This window comes from Anastrepha obliqua, chromosome 2, assembly GCF_027943255.1.
Source record: "Anastrepha obliqua isolate idAnaObli1 chromosome 2, idAnaObli1_1.0, whole genome shotgun sequence".
In the NCBI taxonomy this organism is placed as follows: Eukaryota; Metazoa; Arthropoda; class Insecta; order Diptera; family Tephritidae; genus Anastrepha; species Anastrepha obliqua.
The window spans coordinates 80,094,184-80,112,510 of NC_072893.1; the positions used below are offsets into that span (position 1 = coordinate 80,094,184).

Below are 18,327 nucleotides of genomic sequence, written 5' to 3' on the forward strand. Positions count from 1 at the left end.
TTATGCTTCAAAGGTTCTCGAAGATGACAGCGGTGTGAAAGAATTGAATAGGTGAAACGAAATTATCAAGGGCTTAACCATCTAGTAATCAATCCCATCTGGAGACTGGCAACATTTTAATACACTCGCACTATTATTTAAGCTGCTATATCGAATGATGTTCTGTGACTACAAAGAGAGTAACTGAAACTAATTTGCGCGCGATGCAGCGGTAAATATTTAACATTAAAAAAAGGTATAACATTTTCATTTTATACTATTTATAATAAAATAATAGGTAACAGAGTGGCATTCAAATCTCGACTCGTTTCTTGCATTAAATTTTAAATATTTTAATAGCAAAAAGGTGAGTTTGAACAAACTAATAGCCAAAACAAGAATCTACGTTCAGGCCATAACGAATTTCCTCAAGAACTTGTACCCTACAGATTTGGTTCTTTATGCGAATTTAAAATTGGCGAATTGTAAAATAGTTGTATAGGGGAAAAATCTAGTGAAATTCGTTCAAATGATACAATTTTCCTCCATAATGAATTCAATGAATTCCGTCCACCTCATTGGATCCGCCATTTCGAATTTCGTACTTAAAATCTCAGATCTCCTAAAGCCCTTGGAACCAATTTTAGTTGATATGAGAAATGAAAATGAACTAGTATTGAAAGAAAGAATGAAGAAAGTATTGTTCAGCTGCAGTCCAACTGATCCAACCTAGATTATATTCTAATGTGTGTGAGTATTTGTAAAGTGCACGCGGAGGGTATTTTCAATAAAGGAAGAGGAAGGGGGAGGTTGAGTAATGAATTTTTGAGTAAAAACCCTGTTTCGCACTTTTTGTTTTTTGCAAAATAAAACATTTTCAACTTCTTTTTTGCAATTATTTCTGCATGAAGTCGCTCGTGTAAGTAATTACGATTATTTTGAACCCAGAATCATTCAAATCGGCTTATTTTTGACTATGTTATGAGTAATTAAAAAAAAATTTCTCATATAGATTCTTTCCATTTCAATTCAAAAGGGCTATTCGGGACATGTTCTTCGATTTCGATGTAACTCAAATATGTTGCTCTCTGGTCAAAAGAATGAGACACGTATTTTTTTGTTCGCCCGAAAAAATTTTTTTTCAAGCTTTATCGGCCGCCGTAACCGAATGGGTTGGTGCGTGATCACCATTCGGAATTCACTGAGAGGTCGTTGTTTCGAATCTCGGTGAAAGCAAAATTAATAAAAATATTTTTCTAATAGCGGTCACCCCTCGGCAGGCAATGGCAAACCTCCGATTGTATTTCTGCCATGAAAAAGCTCCTCATAAAAATATCTGCCGTTCGGAGCCGGCTTGAAACTGTAGGTCCCTCCATTTGTGGAACAACATCAAGACGCACACCACAAATAGGAGGAGGAGCTCGGCCAAACACCTAACAGAAGTGTACGCGCCAATTATTTATTTTATTTTTTATTTATTTTTATCGGCAATTTTGTTTTTCGTCTCAAAATCGATTTTTTTTTAATAATATAAGAAAAAATTTTTTTTAAATGCTCATAACTTAGTCAAAAATGAACCGATTTTAATAATTTTGGGTTCAAAATGATCACCATTACTTACACGAGCGATTTCATGTAGAAACAGTTGCAAAAAAGTAGTTGAAAATTTTTTATTTTGCAAAAAACAAAAAGTGCGAAACAGGTTTTTTACTCAAAAATTCATTACTCAAAAACAACTCATTTTAGCTACTGGGCATTCAGCTTAATTGAAGTTTGAGGTGTCCTTTTGATTTGGAAAAAGTTATAAAAAAAAAAAAAATACACTTTTTGAAATATTGAACTTCGAAAAAATTTCAATTTTTTTTCTTTTTTGCTAAATAAAAAAATTTCAACTACCTTTTTGCAATTATTTCTACATGAAATCGCTCGTGTAAGTAATTACAATCATTTTGAACCCAGAATTATTAAAATCGGTTCATTTTTGACTAAGTTATGGGCATTTAAAAAAATTTTTTTTTATATATATAAAATATATAATTAAAAAAAATCGAGTTTGAGCCGAAAAACAAAATTGCCGATAACTCTTGAAAAAATTTTTTTTTCGGGCGAACAAAAAATACGTGTCTCATTATTTTGACCAGAGAGCAACATATTTGAGTTACATCGAAATCAAAGAACATGACCCGAATAGCCCCGTTGAATTGAAATGGAAAGCATCTCAGATAAATTAAGAAAATTTAAATCTTAGAAGCTTCAAACGTTAGGCAATATTTTTTTATGGCTAAAAAATTATATTTTAAATTAAAAAAAAAAATGTAGCATTGTAGAGTTGTATTTATTTTATTATAAAATATAATTTAATTTATTATAAAATATAACTCTTATATTTTTAACCTTGGAAAAAACCCGGGGAAAACAAATGCGAATAAGCTAAGCTGCACGAGCAAGAGCCAACACCTGTGTTGCAGCGGCCAGCCAACACTGTCCACACTGCAAAGGTAGTCATTGGCAAGCATCTAAGCTCTGCTCACAGCCAATTACCAAACGGAATGTCTTCTTTCCAAAAGCGAGCAGGCTTTTTATAGGCAAAAGCAATCCTATTAGAAAATTCAAATTTAGAGTTTAAAAAAAGACATATAGTAGTCATTACAATTTTAAGGCATAGTCATATATGTAAGAAACTTTAAAGTAAATCTTAACAAGTAGAAGGTATTGCCATATAGAAATAAATACATTAATGCTTATAAAATATAAGTATGCTACTACATATTTTTATTTTGACTGCATTTGGTTTTGGGGATTGGAGGGCTAAAGTCAATGTAATTAACTCGATTTACCATTCATCCCTGTACACATCTTTTTAAATATATTTCTGAAGTACTTTCATGTCACCCAGTAAAAAGCGTATGAGTACACACACGTGCGCACGTTTTAAGCATCACCACTACATGGTCAAATGTTAATTTGTTTAATTTTGTTTTCATCTTTTCGCATTTCAGCTCCTCAGCTACCGAGTTAATATCCAGACGCGGCGTTTTCTCACGTCATCATTACGGTTCGGTAGATCAGGTAAGTGCCTAAATACTCGAATAAACACACGTAGTTGAAACCAATACATGTGCACTCACTTCAAGCAGATAGCGCCCCAACACAAACACACACAAAATCTCTGCCCGTAAAAAACCCATTCCCCAGGTCATGGTTGGTAAATGTGCGCACATTGCATGTAATTATTTTTAATTGTGAACATAAATGTTAACCAAGTATCACTTGTATAAAATTTTAGCAATTTTATCGTCTCGAACAATACTGGCACCTTCTACACCCAGCGGCGTCCAGTTAGCACTGGTGGAAATTTAATGGATGCGCGAATGAAGGTATCATTTTTTTTTCGCCACCAAGAAATAGACATTACATTTTCGCATTTAATTAGTGGCCTTTGTCGTATTCATATTTTATATTCACTTTTTTCGTTCTGTCGCTGCAGCATTTGGAATGGTGCGCGAAATTTTGCTGAAAGCATAAAATAGAATTCTTCACGTTGCTATTTGGCAACAGCGCCGAATACAATTTATGGGAGTATATTTGAGATGAGTGAAGATAAATGAAAATTTAAACCCTTTTTAAGTGTCAAGTGTATGTATATGTATGGTGTAAGTAGGTACTACATACAGACGTGACATAGTAAACTTTTAGTCTGAATACAAGAAGTCAAGGCTGAGCGTAATTGAAAAGAATACTTAAATTATAGCAAAGAAACTTTACTTAAATTTTATATGAAAAATTAGTAGTAGTCAACAATGCTAATTTGAGGGATTTTATTATACGAGAATATGCTGAAAATGTAGCAATTCAAGAAGTAGAATTTCAACGCCTTGTCACTGCTGTTGTATTTCTGGGTCATTTTCGTGTTAGAAAAAAACTTTTTCTTCATGCGGTCGGGCCACCTTCGATCGGCGGTTATTTCAAGGTAATTGATGTGTATAACTTCACAGGCATGTCAAGAACTTGCTTTTGCCTTCATTTGAACCGGTTTACCTTGAAAAGTCTCCTACTCCGACTATTACTTGGCCATAGCTATGTTGGAATTAATTCATATTTCACCTACGGCTACTAAGTGGTTGTTTATTGTTGTCGATTTGTTATCGGTTAGCTTTTTCATATCCACATGATAACAGCCTCTTCATGTTTGCACACCTTTCCTAACGGACCTTTGCATAGTATATCATGGATTTTCGTGAACATTTCTGGTGTGTCGACCTTAATTAGGAGACCACAACGTTCGGCGTTAATTGCAAAAGCATGACCCTGCGCAAATTTAAGACACTGATGGTCGAGTGACCACACTATGCTTTTGTTGTAGATTTGATGATGTTTTTTCTCACGCAAAAATTACTGCTTAAAGAGCACATGAAACTATATTTTTCCATTTGTACAAAACCAACGCTGTCTCTAATATCAGTGAGATAATTGGAGCGCGTGCTTAAGAAAGACGTTTTTTGTTGCATTCGAAAACTGCGAAAGCCACAATTTAGATAATAGTTAAAAATTATCCTCATAAAAAATAGACGCTTTCTCAAAATACGTGTACGATATATCGCACAAAGTTAAGCAACTCAAATGTACAAAAGTCACGAACAGCTGTTACTTATCATTAGCAGCAATCGCATCGTTGAGTTCAACTCAAATTCAAATCAGAATTTTTCAAGGAAACGTGGCTAGCAATCACTACTTTAATATGAAAGTTAGCTCTTGAGGAAATTTTTGAATTAGTTAAAGATGGGAGACGCAAGTGTATGCATCACATAGGGCATTTTGATTTAGAAGGTGGCCATGAATTACAAGAAACAAATAATAAAGAGTTATTTTGGGAATTTCATCTGGACGATGAAATAATTTTTGGTCAGATAATATCATCTGGTCAAACTGTTGTGTTGTTCCCAAAACGGAAATTAAATAGAGACGAAGGAAATCTGATGGGTCTAACTTTCTCAAAAAGTTTTAAAAAATGTAAAGTATTTTTTGTGTACCAATTTTTTTCTGTAGCATTCATCTCTATTTCAATTAGTACAAAACTTGAAACGACAACTGTTAAAATTTCATAATATTCGATTTATTAGTTCCTGAGTTATTGTGCTAAGAGTGACGCTACTTTTGTTGTTTTTTAAACAATGGATAAAAAAAATCCTGGTTTTATTTTACGATTATTCTCGATAGGAAAAAATACCGTTCAAGCGAAGCAATGGCTTAAAAAGAGTTATGGAGACTCCGCTCAATCAGGAGCAACTAGAAGAAGCAAGAGCATTTGACTATGAGAAAACTCTGTTCAAAGTGGGTGCCGTGGTTGCGCAGTGTTCACCAAAAAGAAGAACGTGTTGATGATGGCAAAGCAATGACAAAACTACGTGAATTGAACTTCGAACTGCTCCCACATCCACCGCATTCGCCAGATTTGGCTCCACGCGACTACTGGGTCTTTGCAATCATAAAAAATGCTCGTCGGTAGGAAATTTCGCTCGAATAAAGGGGTTATCGCTGAAACCGAGGTCTATTTTGAGGTAAAAGACAAATCATTCTACAAATGTGGTATTGAAATGTTAGAGGGGCGCTGAGCTGTTGTTCTTGATGGAAATTTTCTTTGTTGGGCCCGGAACTTTTCAGCCATGTGTTATATAATATTTCGAATATTTGAATAATATGTATATTAAAATTATTTAAAGTTCTGCGTTTTTAGCTATGTTTCATTAACAAAAACATTTGTGAACTTTGTGTGATATATCGTACAATTTTAGGAGATTTTAAAACTATCATAAAGATATTATAAGCAAGCCCCTTTCTAGCAACGTAGGAATATGGCACGGATGTCCACTGTCCCCGCTTCTCTTTACAGTTGTTTTTGATGATATCATAAGAAAGTTCACAAACGCAAAAAAGAGATATCATTTGGGACTTCACCAAATATCTCCAGGACTTCGTGACGAAGTCTGCTTCCTTTCACATAAAGTTTCCGATAGCAGGCGAAATGGGACGACTTAGTCACACTAGCATGCACTGGCGGACTGGACTGGTCGACATTGCCAATACCAAGGCCATGAGAGTCAACCAAACCAGCTCACGCCACATAGTGATTAGTCGAGGGGATCTGTGACTTTGGTTGTACAATAATAACAAAATTACGCATCGTCTAGAGAACAAAGCTTCATATATTCAACTCTTGTGTAAATTCGGCATTGCTGTACGGAATTGAAACAAGGCTCGTTTCAAACAATACCACCCAGTGACTCCAGATCTGTTTTGGGCAAAAACAATCAGTAATGCCGCACTGTGAAATCTTACGATGAAGAGCCTATCCCGGGACAGATAAAACGCAGAAAATAGCGATGGATATGTCACACCCCCAGAAGGCTAACAGATCACTTAACTTGAATGACGCTAGACTGGAATCTACAAGGAAGTACAGCGCGCGGTCGACCCATAACCATCTGGAGAAAGTCGACCCAGAACCATTTGGAGTAGGTCGTCCTTGCTTGTGGTAGCTGCAGTCCACATCTCGTAGGATAACGCAAAAACAAAGGCAACAAATCTTAGCACATGACGAATCTTTTTGAGGAACTATGCTCTCAAGTGGAGTGATTAAGCAATGAAAAAAGAGGAAAAAAATAACTATAAAAAGTTCTGATTATTTGGCAAAAAAAGAATGCAAAACAAGTCAGTTGATTTTTTTCTTCAACTAATATGGAAAATGAAAGCGTTCAATTCGTAAATTATCGTATGATGCATCTCAGCTCTCAGTGTTTGTGAGATACATTGAACTCGAATTTGGTTTTGAATATCTTGAATGAAGAATTAAATTAAACACAAAAGATAGCAGACGGATATAGTACAGAAAAGTTGAAAGATCTTAGGGCAAATTTAAGAAACATCTTTTGTACCCGTTCTATTCTGATGCCAGCAAATTGATGATAAGGTAACCAAATAAATGAAGCATATTCCAACCTAGACCGAACAAACGGGATAAACAGTAATTTAATTATGTAAGGATCTGAAAGTTTGACCTATTACGCCAAACAAAATTACACAATCATATGATTTTGAGATAATAAAATTGATATGACTTGAGAAAGAAAAATTTTGGTTAAAAATTACTTCTAAGCCTTTGATATCATTCACAGATTGGAGTGCATTATTAAAGATATCATATGACGATTGTGGATGATAAGAATAAGTGACTTAACATTTTTTTTAGATTTATATATGTAGATACATGATTATGTACTCTTTCTTATTCTGGCAAAAAAGTTTAAGTCGCCGGCATATAACAGGTGCCTGGCAAATGAAAACCAACTCTTAATAACAATTATAAATAATACGACAAGTAGGAGGCTCAAAATATTACCACGAGGTACTCCAGAAGTGGCAATTAAAGAGCAAAAGGCTCACCGCCAATTCCTTTCACTTAGGTAAGGTTTTACCGATTGAAGGAAAACCGAGTAAAAGTCAAAAGAATCCAATTTACACAAACAAATTATATGTAAAGAATAAGTATACATGCAATCAACTAGTCCAGACAAAAATTATTCCAGACAATATTCACTGGAAATGGCTAGATTGAAAACAGGCCTACCTGTTACAAAACCATGTTAGTGGAAAGAAATTAAAACTTTCATTTAAACATAATTTTTCTTTATTTGTTCATGTATAATTTTCTTTAATAGTAGCTTCGAATATTTTAAAAGTACAAGGTGGCGCAAAAGTAACCTTGCGATGTTTTTTGGCTGTAATTTAAAAAAAATGAAAAACTTTGATTCTTCTTGTGGATTATTTTTATTTGGTCCTTTAATTTTTTTTACATAAAGTCGAGAATATGATGTCATCTAAATGGCCGCCGCCACAGTTGATTGCCATTTGAACCCTTTCTATGGCATTTTCCATCACTTTGGCCAAAACTTCTGGCGATAGGTCCTCACATTCTTGACGGATATTGTCTTTAAGAGCTGCAAGAGTCTGAGGCTTGTTAACATAAGCCCGCGGCTTCAAAAAGCTCCACAAAAAGAAGTCTGGATCGGTCAAATCGGCGATCTTGCTGGCCAGTGCAAATCGCCCGGGAAATGCATCCTTCAGCATATCGGTTGTGGCACGTGCAGTGTGTGCCGTTGCACCGTCCTGTTGGAATCACATGTTTTCCAATCCCAATTCATCAAGTTGCGGCAAAAAGAACTCGTTGTTCATTGCTCTGTAGCGCTCACCATTCACAGTAACCGTTTGGCCCGTGACGTTTTCGAAGAAAAAAGGACCGATGACTCCTCCAGCGAAAACAGCACGCCTTACAATGCCTTTGAGCGGGTGTAATGGCTCTTCGTGGGTTACACGCGGATTTTCAGTGCCCCAGAAGCGTAAATTTTGCTTATTTACGTACCCGCTAAGATGGAAATGGGCCTCATCACTCATGATTATTTTTGATGAAAAACCATATTCCTCTTGGTGGTGATTAAGGATGGTTTGAGCGTATGTTAGACGCGATTGGCGGTCAGCAGCTAACAGCTGATGCACCGTCTGGACTTTGTACGGAAACATCTTCAAATCTTGTACCAAAATTCGCTGTAGAGACCGTCGACTGATACCCATTTGCCTGGCGCTTCCATGACATCCTCGGCTACAGCGGCAATATTCTCTGCAGAACGGCTACTCCGGGGTCTGCCACGCCTGTCAGCATCTCGTGTTGTGCCAGTCTCTTCGACGCGAGTGGCTAAACGTCGCAGTGTTTCACCAGTAGGCGTTGAACAGCGAGGAAATCTGCGACGAAATTCACGTTGTGCCAAAGTCACCGACCGATTATTGGTCAAATAAATAGTCAGCAATATTCCGCGTTCTGGAGCAGTGTGGCGTAACATTGTTTATTAACGTGTATTTCGCATGTTTTTACTACACAAATGTCAAAACAGAACTGATATTAGGGGCCAATCGCAAAATTTATAGCATTTTCTGATAGGAGGATTACTTTAGCGCCACCTGTTAGCAGGCAGCTCTTAAATTGCTCTATAGTTACGCACATCATTCTTATTGCCGCTTTTAAAGATTGAAGTAGAAGAATCAGTAACGAATCAATTGAAAAAAGAACCTATTTGTAGAGGTTTTTTCACATTTTTGTGCACGGTAGTAATCGTACGGGCGAGTTCCTCGTACGCACATTCAACGTTCATGCTTAAATTGCATTTTTGTTTCGGTAAGGCTGAAAATACATAAAAGCTTAAAATAAATAACAGTGCATACCATCTCTCCAGTATAACAGATGATAAAATGATATGTATGTGATGAAATTAAAATTTTATTGTTTTGTTTTGTATTTAAAGTTCGGCTTTTGAAAACTTCGTCACAGCAGAGGTTTTCACTTAACTTTATTAACATTTGAATACCGAGACCCTTTCAACGTATTCCATGAAAAGCAGCAAAATTGAAGTGAACGAGCGCTTTTTATTATTTTCAATAGATGTAACACATGTTACTTTATATTTTGGTTAAGTGGGCAATAAAAATCTCCCAGCTTTATTGCTGCTAGCCGCCATTAGGCGAGGGATATCAGCAAAAGAAGTATGTATGCGCGAAAAACAATTTTCCTTGCATTCACGAGCACTTCGGGCAACATCACTCATCAAATAGAATTGAGTTTATTTTCATATTTTATTTTTTTATGCGATAACTAAAGCTTTTTATTATTTATATTTATGATGCAAGTAAGAGCTAGTAAACATTTTATGAATAAGTCCATGCGCATTTTGAATTGGCTGCACTAAAATCCTTCCGGCAAAAGCCAGTTCATAGTTTATTGTTATTACTGTGTCAATTGGGAAATCGAAAAAAAAATACTTCATAAAATTTAAATAAATTCTTAAATAGCTTTAGGGTGTTATACATGAATATAAAAAAAATCAACAAGTAAAAACACAGGAAACTTTGCACGATGATGCTCTATGAGGCGTCAAATATATTTAATAGGTAAAGTAAAAATTTAGAAAAATTTTAGTGGCAATATGCCAATTTCTTCAACGATTTATCGTTATCATTTTTTCAAATTGTCGACGTTGCGAAAAGTTTTGTGTTTCTCGAACTTGATAAATGAATGTCACTCAATCAGTGATAAGTTATGCAAATTATCAAAATTTGTTATCATTTCATCGCACCAACAGTTTTTACTCTTACAACTTTCATCTTTATGCTACAAAATATTTTCAAATATTATACTATACCTACAATAAGCAAAATGAATATGATGAAAAAGTTATCGGCGTCCATCAATGCAGCTTGCCATTTTAGTGGAGAGTCAAGCAGGGATGAAGGCACTGGGAGAAAGAGCGGATGAGTGGGCAAGCAAAGGCTCTGAGCTTTACCTTCAGCGAGTGGTACGAGTAGAGAACATAAGCATTCCTCTAAACGAACTGTGCACTGCGATTGACTTGAGAGGATTGCGGAAACCAATGACTACTAACTACAGGGTTCTCAAAGCGCTCTGACCAAATCTGAATCTTAAAAGGACAAAATGTCTGCTTGGATTCATCAGATCATCTACCACCGTCCTCACAGGTGTCTGTCACTGCACTATTGGCAACCTAGCCAGTAAAGTGTGTATACATCGCAATGACTTCTTCAGAAGTTGTGGAGATGAGGAAAAAATGTATTCGGTACAACACTTCCTTTAGTTAGGGAATGAAAATTTCACTGTCCCAAATATTATATTTGAAATATTTTATAGATTTAAAACAAGCGTTTGACAAACTCAATCGAAAACATGTTGAACATTATCTAAAGATATTAAACATACCTTTTCAATTAGTACGTCTGATCAGCATAATCTTAAGAAAGACTGGAAATGTTAGCGAGCCTCAATGCAAATGTTAAATAGCCTAGTTGATTTTGATGCTTTACAAATTTCAGGTTACGTTTGTTTCAGTTTTTAGTCCTCTGAAACTTAGGGTCACAAATCTATCCTTTTACTGCATGGTATTCAACTAGTATGCTCAAAAACATGACTAAATAGGTATGCATATCTGGAATTCGCCTTTACCATTTAACACTTTTCCTGTGTTTTATGTATGGGGTTGGGGAATAAGTTCGTAGCGTTTTTATATTTTCTTTTATTTTGCAACGATTTGTTTGCAGTTTGGCAAAGGGTAAGTATTCGTTCGATAGAACTCTTTCTGCTCTACAAAACTATGTTAATTGCATTTTTGAGTTCTTTAATTTTTTATTAGCTTTGAGGCTTACAAGTGGAATACCTAGAAGGCATTTTCGACACCTGCTCTTCTTTGCTTTTCATCGAGGTCAAAAAGCTGCCAAAGCAGCCCGGAACATTTGCGACGTGTATGAAGAAGGTGTCATAGGCGAATTTGCAGCACGGAAATGGTTTGCAAAGTTCAAAAACGGTCGATGATACGTCCTGCAGCGGAAGGTTTTCTGAATTTGATGAAGAACGTCTCAAATCACTTTTGAAGGAGAACGGTCGTCAGTCGAGTTATGAATTGACAAAAAAAAAAAAAATTAATTGCGATCATAAAACGATTCTCAATCATCTTCATTCAATGGAATTTCCAGAACAATTGGGAGACGGGGTGCCTCACGGGGTCAACAAATAAAACAAAGAAAGTCGGCTTCAAATTGCTTCTCACCATTTCGCCCGCCATCGAGCAACATGCGGTCATAAACAACGCTCTTTGTACCGAATGGCCACAGGAGATGAGAAATGGTTCCTATACATCAATATGAAGCAAAGAAAGAAGTGATGCAAAGCCGAGTGCCAAGCCGGATCTTCATCCAAAGAAGATCATGAAATGTGTTTGGTGGGATAGAGAGGGCACGGTGCATTGGGAATTTCTTGAAAAGAATGCCACGGTCAACAAGGAGCCCTACATTGCCCAGCTACACCGCGTGAATGCAGCTCCTTCACGACAACGCCAGGCCCCATCTTGCACAAGTCGTCAAAGCCGCACTCCAAGAGCTCGAATTGGAGGTCCTTCAGCATACGCCATCCGGACCTTGCACCGACCGATTACCATCTTTTCCGCTCCCTGTCAAACCATACGAAGGGCGTTACCTTCGCTAACAAAGAGGTCCTTAAAACCTGTCTCAATAAATTCTTTGACACCAGACCAGGCAATTTTTGGCAGAACGGCATCAACAAATTGGTCTAGAGGTGGGAAGAGATTGTAAGCAGCACCGAAGAATATATAATTGATTAACTTATTAATATACATATTCATATATATATATTATAATGAGTATTTCTTTACAACTTTGATATAAACGGATGAACATTTTTTTGTTAATATAATATTTATACTTTTATTTTCTACTTTTATACTTTATATTTTATAAAACTTAATTAAAAGAAAAAATTTCAAATATACACAAATTTTGATAAACAATTGGTGGAACGGGATAGACTTTGTCCATTCCTTACCAAAACAAAATAGGGTACTAAAATATGCGACATTTTTTCTTTCAAATATCACGATTGTGGAGTGAATTATTTGAAAGTAAAATAACTCTATTTGGCACAGTCTGAAAGAACAAAACATTCTTTTATGTGGAAATTTCTAAGAAACCTAAGTACGTAATACATATTTTGCTAAATGCAAAAAAAACTACAATCATTTGGTATGTGTCTATAAAGAGTCTGAGCGGTATATTTACTCAGTACACAACCTACACATTTTAAATATGGGCGTAGCTTCATTTGTATAAATCGATCCAACAACCCAAAATATAACACTAATTTGTGTTAGCTGCGAAAAATTCATTAGTCAAGTTCATTCTGAGGCATCGATCAGATGTGTTAAATTTTTAAAACAAACGTAAGAACTCTATATTTTGAACTTTTATAAATAAATTTTGTATTTCTTAAATTTGTATTTTTTAAATTTTGTATTTATTTATTTTATATTTATTTATTTTATATTTATTTATTTTGTATTTATTAAATAAAAAAGGCTATACTCGTATTCCTTGAATTATAACAAAAACATTTTCTTTTATATATTTGGCAATATTGACCCATTAACGTCAAAAACGTTTCCTTTTATGATTGCAGCATTAGGGTTAATATACCCTCAATTATTCGTTTTAGCACTTGCAGTGTACATTGAAAGTAAATAATACAATATAACGATGTAGTTTATGTCCCAATGAAAAGCTGCAAGCGTTTGATAAAAATGATGTATACCCATTCACATTAATGTATGTCCGCCAAAACACTTAAATATGGATTTTTTTTTGTGCTCTTAATAAATGTCACGCTACGGCCAAGCATAGCGGGTGTCGAGAGTTAACTATTTTTAAATAGTCCATCTAAACCAAATACCCTGCCCTGGCTGTTAACAACGTGGCAAGTTGCCTGCTGTTTCACTTTAGTGGCAGCTTTGAGCTTATTTTTACATTAGAGCGATTTCATGTCAAGTCATTCAAGTATTTTGGACATTGTCGTCAATTATTCTAAAAATTGGTTTATTTGTACGCTTGAGTATAATACGACGTAAACCGAAAAAATTAAGAAATTATTTGGCAAATAGTTCTTTAAAGTGAAATATCTTCGGTTCATGTTAACATATAATATTGCTTGTATTTATTTTTTATTCAAAATAGAATATAAAAATTTTTTTTTTTAAATTGGATATTTGTACGTTTGCGTATAATACGACATAAACTGAAAAAAATGAAAAAAAAATGTACATGGTAAAGAGTTCTTTAAAGTGAAATATCTTCTGTTCGTGTTAACATAAAATTTAGTTTGTATTGATTTTTTTACAAAATAGAATAAAAAAATTGGTCATTTGTACGATTGAGCATAATACGACGTAAACGGAAAAAGTAAGAAAAAAAATATTTGGTAAAGTTTTCTTTAAAGGGAAATATAGGGTTTTTTAATAAGAGGTGTTATTTTGATATTCAAAGAAAAATGCTACTTTTTAACATATATGATCGGATGTTTATTTCATTATAAAGAGGAAGGTATGCCGTTAATAGTATAAAACAACATCAGGCAAATGACCACCCTGACCACGCTAACAGGACAATATCCTTTTCATGAAATTTCCCATAACCGAATTGCAAAGTGGCTGCCCTATGTCCTCGATAGCCTCGCGAATTCCATCTTTGACGTCTTGAGTCCACCCTGGGCTGTTGGGTTAGGCCTTCTCTTTCACGTGGCCCCAGAGGAAAAAGCCATAAGATCTCGGTGTTCAATTGTGATCACCTCTTCGAGAAATAACACGGTTTGGAAACTTTTCCGGTAAAAGATGAATGGTTTCGTGGCATGTAGCGCCGTCTTATTGAAAATAAACGTTGTACAGATCAATACCATCCAATTCCGGCCATAAAAAATCGTTAATCATCTATTGATAGCGCAATTCATTCCCCTGTAACACCTGTTATTGGAAGACGCTTTATCTTCGGTTCGGTAACATAAAATTTTTTTTTTAATAATTTTTGACGTGATAACGTATTATAATTCGATTTAACCGGCTGCACGCACGAATAAATGTGTCGTTATCTTGCTCAATCGTCGTTATCTTGCTCATTCGTCGTTACCTTGCTTGAACTCCAAGCAAGAGCGCGGAACGAACGACAAAGAGCACAATCAGCCCCCGCATTCGACAACGTTCGACATCTGGCTCTTTCCTACTTGAGTGAGTATGTATATGTATGTATATGCGCATTTGTATATAAATTCACATATTTGCATTTGCATATGCCTTCTTCCTGTGTGCATGGTAATGAACCATTTCTCTGTTGAGAATAGGACGATGATAGGAAAAGTAGGAAATGCAAGAGGGTGTTTCGAGTATAATGTGTCTTGAAAAAAGCAAATCGATGATGTTGCCTCTTAGTGTTCTTAACTTATTAACGTCTGATGCACAATCGAAATTGAACATATCTTTCATGAATTTGATAAATGTTTCGTCATTTTTCACGTTTGTGTAAATTTAACTTCATCAATTCCATTGCGATTCCATTTACCTCCTTCTCAATATCCATACAAAATACCTACCAAACAAATAAAATTAAAATTTTGTTTTGAAAATTGCAACCATTACATCAGTATTTTCTTATTAGGTTTTCACGTTAAACTATCGTCAGTAAACCGACTTTACAGACAACCTCTTTTTATACAAAATAGTAGAATAAAAAAAAATTTTGAAAAAATTGGAGATTTGTACGATTGAGTATAACAAGATGTAAACTGAACAAATTAAAGAAAAATAATTTGGTATACGTTTTTTAAAGTGAAATATAGTATATCTCTTAAAGTGAAATTTTTTTAATTTTGTGTAGAGAAGTGGAATACCTTCGTTACGAGTGCACATAAAATTATCTTCGTATTAAGTTTTTACTACAAAAGCGAGTATTAAAAAAAAATCCAAAAAACAAAAAAAAAATAGTTTCACTGGAAAAAATGTATTTGTATGCTCAAAATTTTTGAAAAAAAAAATGTTTTATCCTCAAAAATGAATTAAGAACAAGTTATAAAAATATTAAAAGAGCCGAAGACATTTCTTTAAAAAAACTCTATATATGGTGAAAACTCAACATTAAAGGAATCTCAAATTATTATATTATTATAAATTTTTGTAACACATTCTCGTTATAAAGCTTTATGTACAAAAATGTACCTATTTATCTAGTTTCTATCGCTTCGGACCAGCGATCATTGTTTGTTTTTATTTTTTCGGTGGCTGAGGTAGAGTTCCAAATGCCTTCACACTCACAGCGACCCATCGTCTCTCCTTCTGGGGAAACATTCTTCTCGAGACTACTTTTTGTATTACTTCGGAAGGGCGTAGAACGGCGTTCCTAAAGAGCCAATTCTATTCACCTATGCCCACCATATTTGTGACCAGCTTTCATTCCATATTCTTATGTTCTTGTGTCTCTATCTGTGCGGCTTCGCTTCGTTGCACTGTGTCGAGGTCTGTTTTTTTTTTTCGTAGTACATCCTCGACGTATTTGTTTGCCGCTTTCTAGCTGTCCTCGCGTTTGAGCGTTATGCTGTTTATGTTGCTGCGGACGGTATCGCCAATCTGCTTCCCCAGAGCATCTCTTTCCACGAGCTATCTGTCACAATTAGAAAACGTGAGTTCAGCGTCGTCGCTCGGCGCTTCGTAATATATGCATTTGGGATCGCTTAAATTGCACATGCGGTATAGGTATCTCCGGAAATATCCGTGGCCCGAGAGGAACTGAGTTAAGAAAGATAATAGTTACCTTCCCCGAAATTTCTTTGCACACCATGCCTATTGGTGGAATAAGTTTCGCCGTTCATCTGCCACTTAGTTCAGTGTCCCATTGGGTTTGCCACCGCAGCATGGTTTGGCATCTCCGTCCCGTGACGGTAGTTATGACGTGTTTCTCCATTGGTATACTCGTGAAAAGCGGAATACTTGCTTTTGTCAGCATCAGTAAGAAAAATGTTCTTCATTCACCGAGTGTTGGTTAAACGGCTTTGTGCTGTCATTGATCACGAATTGTAGCAATATTACAAGGAATGGCAATGAAGGTTCTACTTTCACGCTATTGCTGAGCTCCGTGAAAGAATAAGGAAAAGCCAAAGCGCATTGTGTAAGAACCCGTCATGAGTTCTCCATAAAGACAATATACTGGCTTGTTCCCCATTGCCTCTCAAGATATTTCTAACTAAGGACAACATATTTATTTCGCCGTACCACTTGATCTGGCGTCATGCAACTTCTATTCGCTTCTTCGGGTTAAAGCCTGATTAAAAGTAACAAGATTTCCGACGCCAGACCTAAAGGAACTGACAGCGGAAAACTTCCAGTGCACTTTTGAATAATCATTCATATAATAAAGTATTGTAGTGATGGACGAAAATATATATTGGATGTGAGAAACATATATGCTTGAAACCAAAGGTAAATGTTTTTGTCGTCGAACTCGTTTTCTAAAGTCACCCCTCATTTTAGTAAATATTTATGACATCATAAATATATATTTATTTATTTACTTATTTAAAAAATAACCAATTAAAACTAACTAAATCGCGTATTATAGAAAGCGCTACTTACGAGGGCTTTCAGATCATAATACTAAAACTGCAGTATAAATATATGTATTTAATATAATACTATGCCAAGTTAAATGTCTTTGATGCTACATAATTGAAAACCTAGTCAAGCAGAAGGTGTATTTTTCACTCAAGCGCTTAAGCTCTAACAATCAGCATGACTTCATGACTGGTAGGTCCATAGTCACTAATCTTGCAATTTTTCCCGAGTTTTGCCTGCCTGCCTTTAATGATTATATGCAAACTGGCACTATCTATACCGACTTTTCTAAAGCATTTGTCACGCATTTAGTCTGGGATGTTATAAATTTGTATAACTTGAATAAAATCGTATCTCTCGCATCGTAACTGTGTGGTCGTTTTCGATAATATTTCCGCACATTCCTTTTTAATTTCGTCCGGTGTTTCCCAGGATAGTACTGTGGGTCTCTTACGCTTTCGTATTTTTATTAACGACATTTTTGAATGATTTCCATATCAAAATTAGTTCTTATGTGCGATCGACTTAAAAATCTATTCTACCAGTGGTAATCCGTTCGATTCGATTAAGCTTCAAACTAAAATTACTGTGTAGCGTCAAAAAAATATCTGCAACTTAATATAAGTAATTGCTTCCATGTTTCTTTCTCTATTGGCAGTTCTCGTCTGTCTACTTTGAATTACAACTCCGAGTTATTTTCATAGCCTGAGGCAGTTCTCCAGCCTATATCCCGTTTCTCTCCTCCACTAGATCAACAGCACTGGATGTCTATAGATGGTTTTTTTTTATTTTAAGTTTTGAAATTTTTCGAAGATAGTATTATACCCTATCTGTCTACTTAACATACATTAATTGTCGCATAGTCAAATCCTATGTATCCCAGCTTTTATTCGCTATTTTAGCTCTTTCCGTATACATTCTCTGAATCTCTTGTATACGTCCCTAGTTCGATCCAAATTTAAAAATGCGGTCTTTGGTTGGACACTTTGAATCCATAAGGTATTTGTTCGCTTCGTCATCCAATCTCTGAGTTTTGTGGACTCAATCGCATTGTATTCTGCCAGATGTAAGGTAATCAACTTGAAATCATTACATTGCAGGAGAGTTTCTATTAACTATTGTCTTTGGTATGATTAATAGGATAATTTAGTGCCACTTTCTTCTAGAATTCATTAATTTTTACATCCCTGAACTCTCTCTTTGAAATAATGAACTCTTTTTCTTGAAACAAGTAAGAAGAAGTTATGCTATAAATACTCCAGAGTGTTAAGGGAACTGAATTTCTTCTGAAATTCTTTAG

The 18,327-nt window shown here is 35.3% G+C and overlaps 1 protein-coding gene across 4 annotated transcripts in view; it reads left to right on the plus strand.

Annotated features, from left to right (window-relative positions):
• Positions 1-18,327, plus strand: part of LOC129238613 (GTPase-activating Rap/Ran-GAP domain-like protein 3) — a 265,804-nt gene that overhangs the window by 117,061 nt on the left and 130,416 nt on the right. For all 4 annotated transcript variants that reach the window (XM_054873691.1, XM_054873689.1, XM_054873688.1 and 1 more), the window contains one exon: positions 2,979-3,048. In XM_054873691.1, coding sequence (XP_054729666.1) covers positions 2,979-3,048 — 70 coding nt within the window. The remainder of the gene's footprint in view (positions 1-2,978; positions 3,049-18,327) is intronic.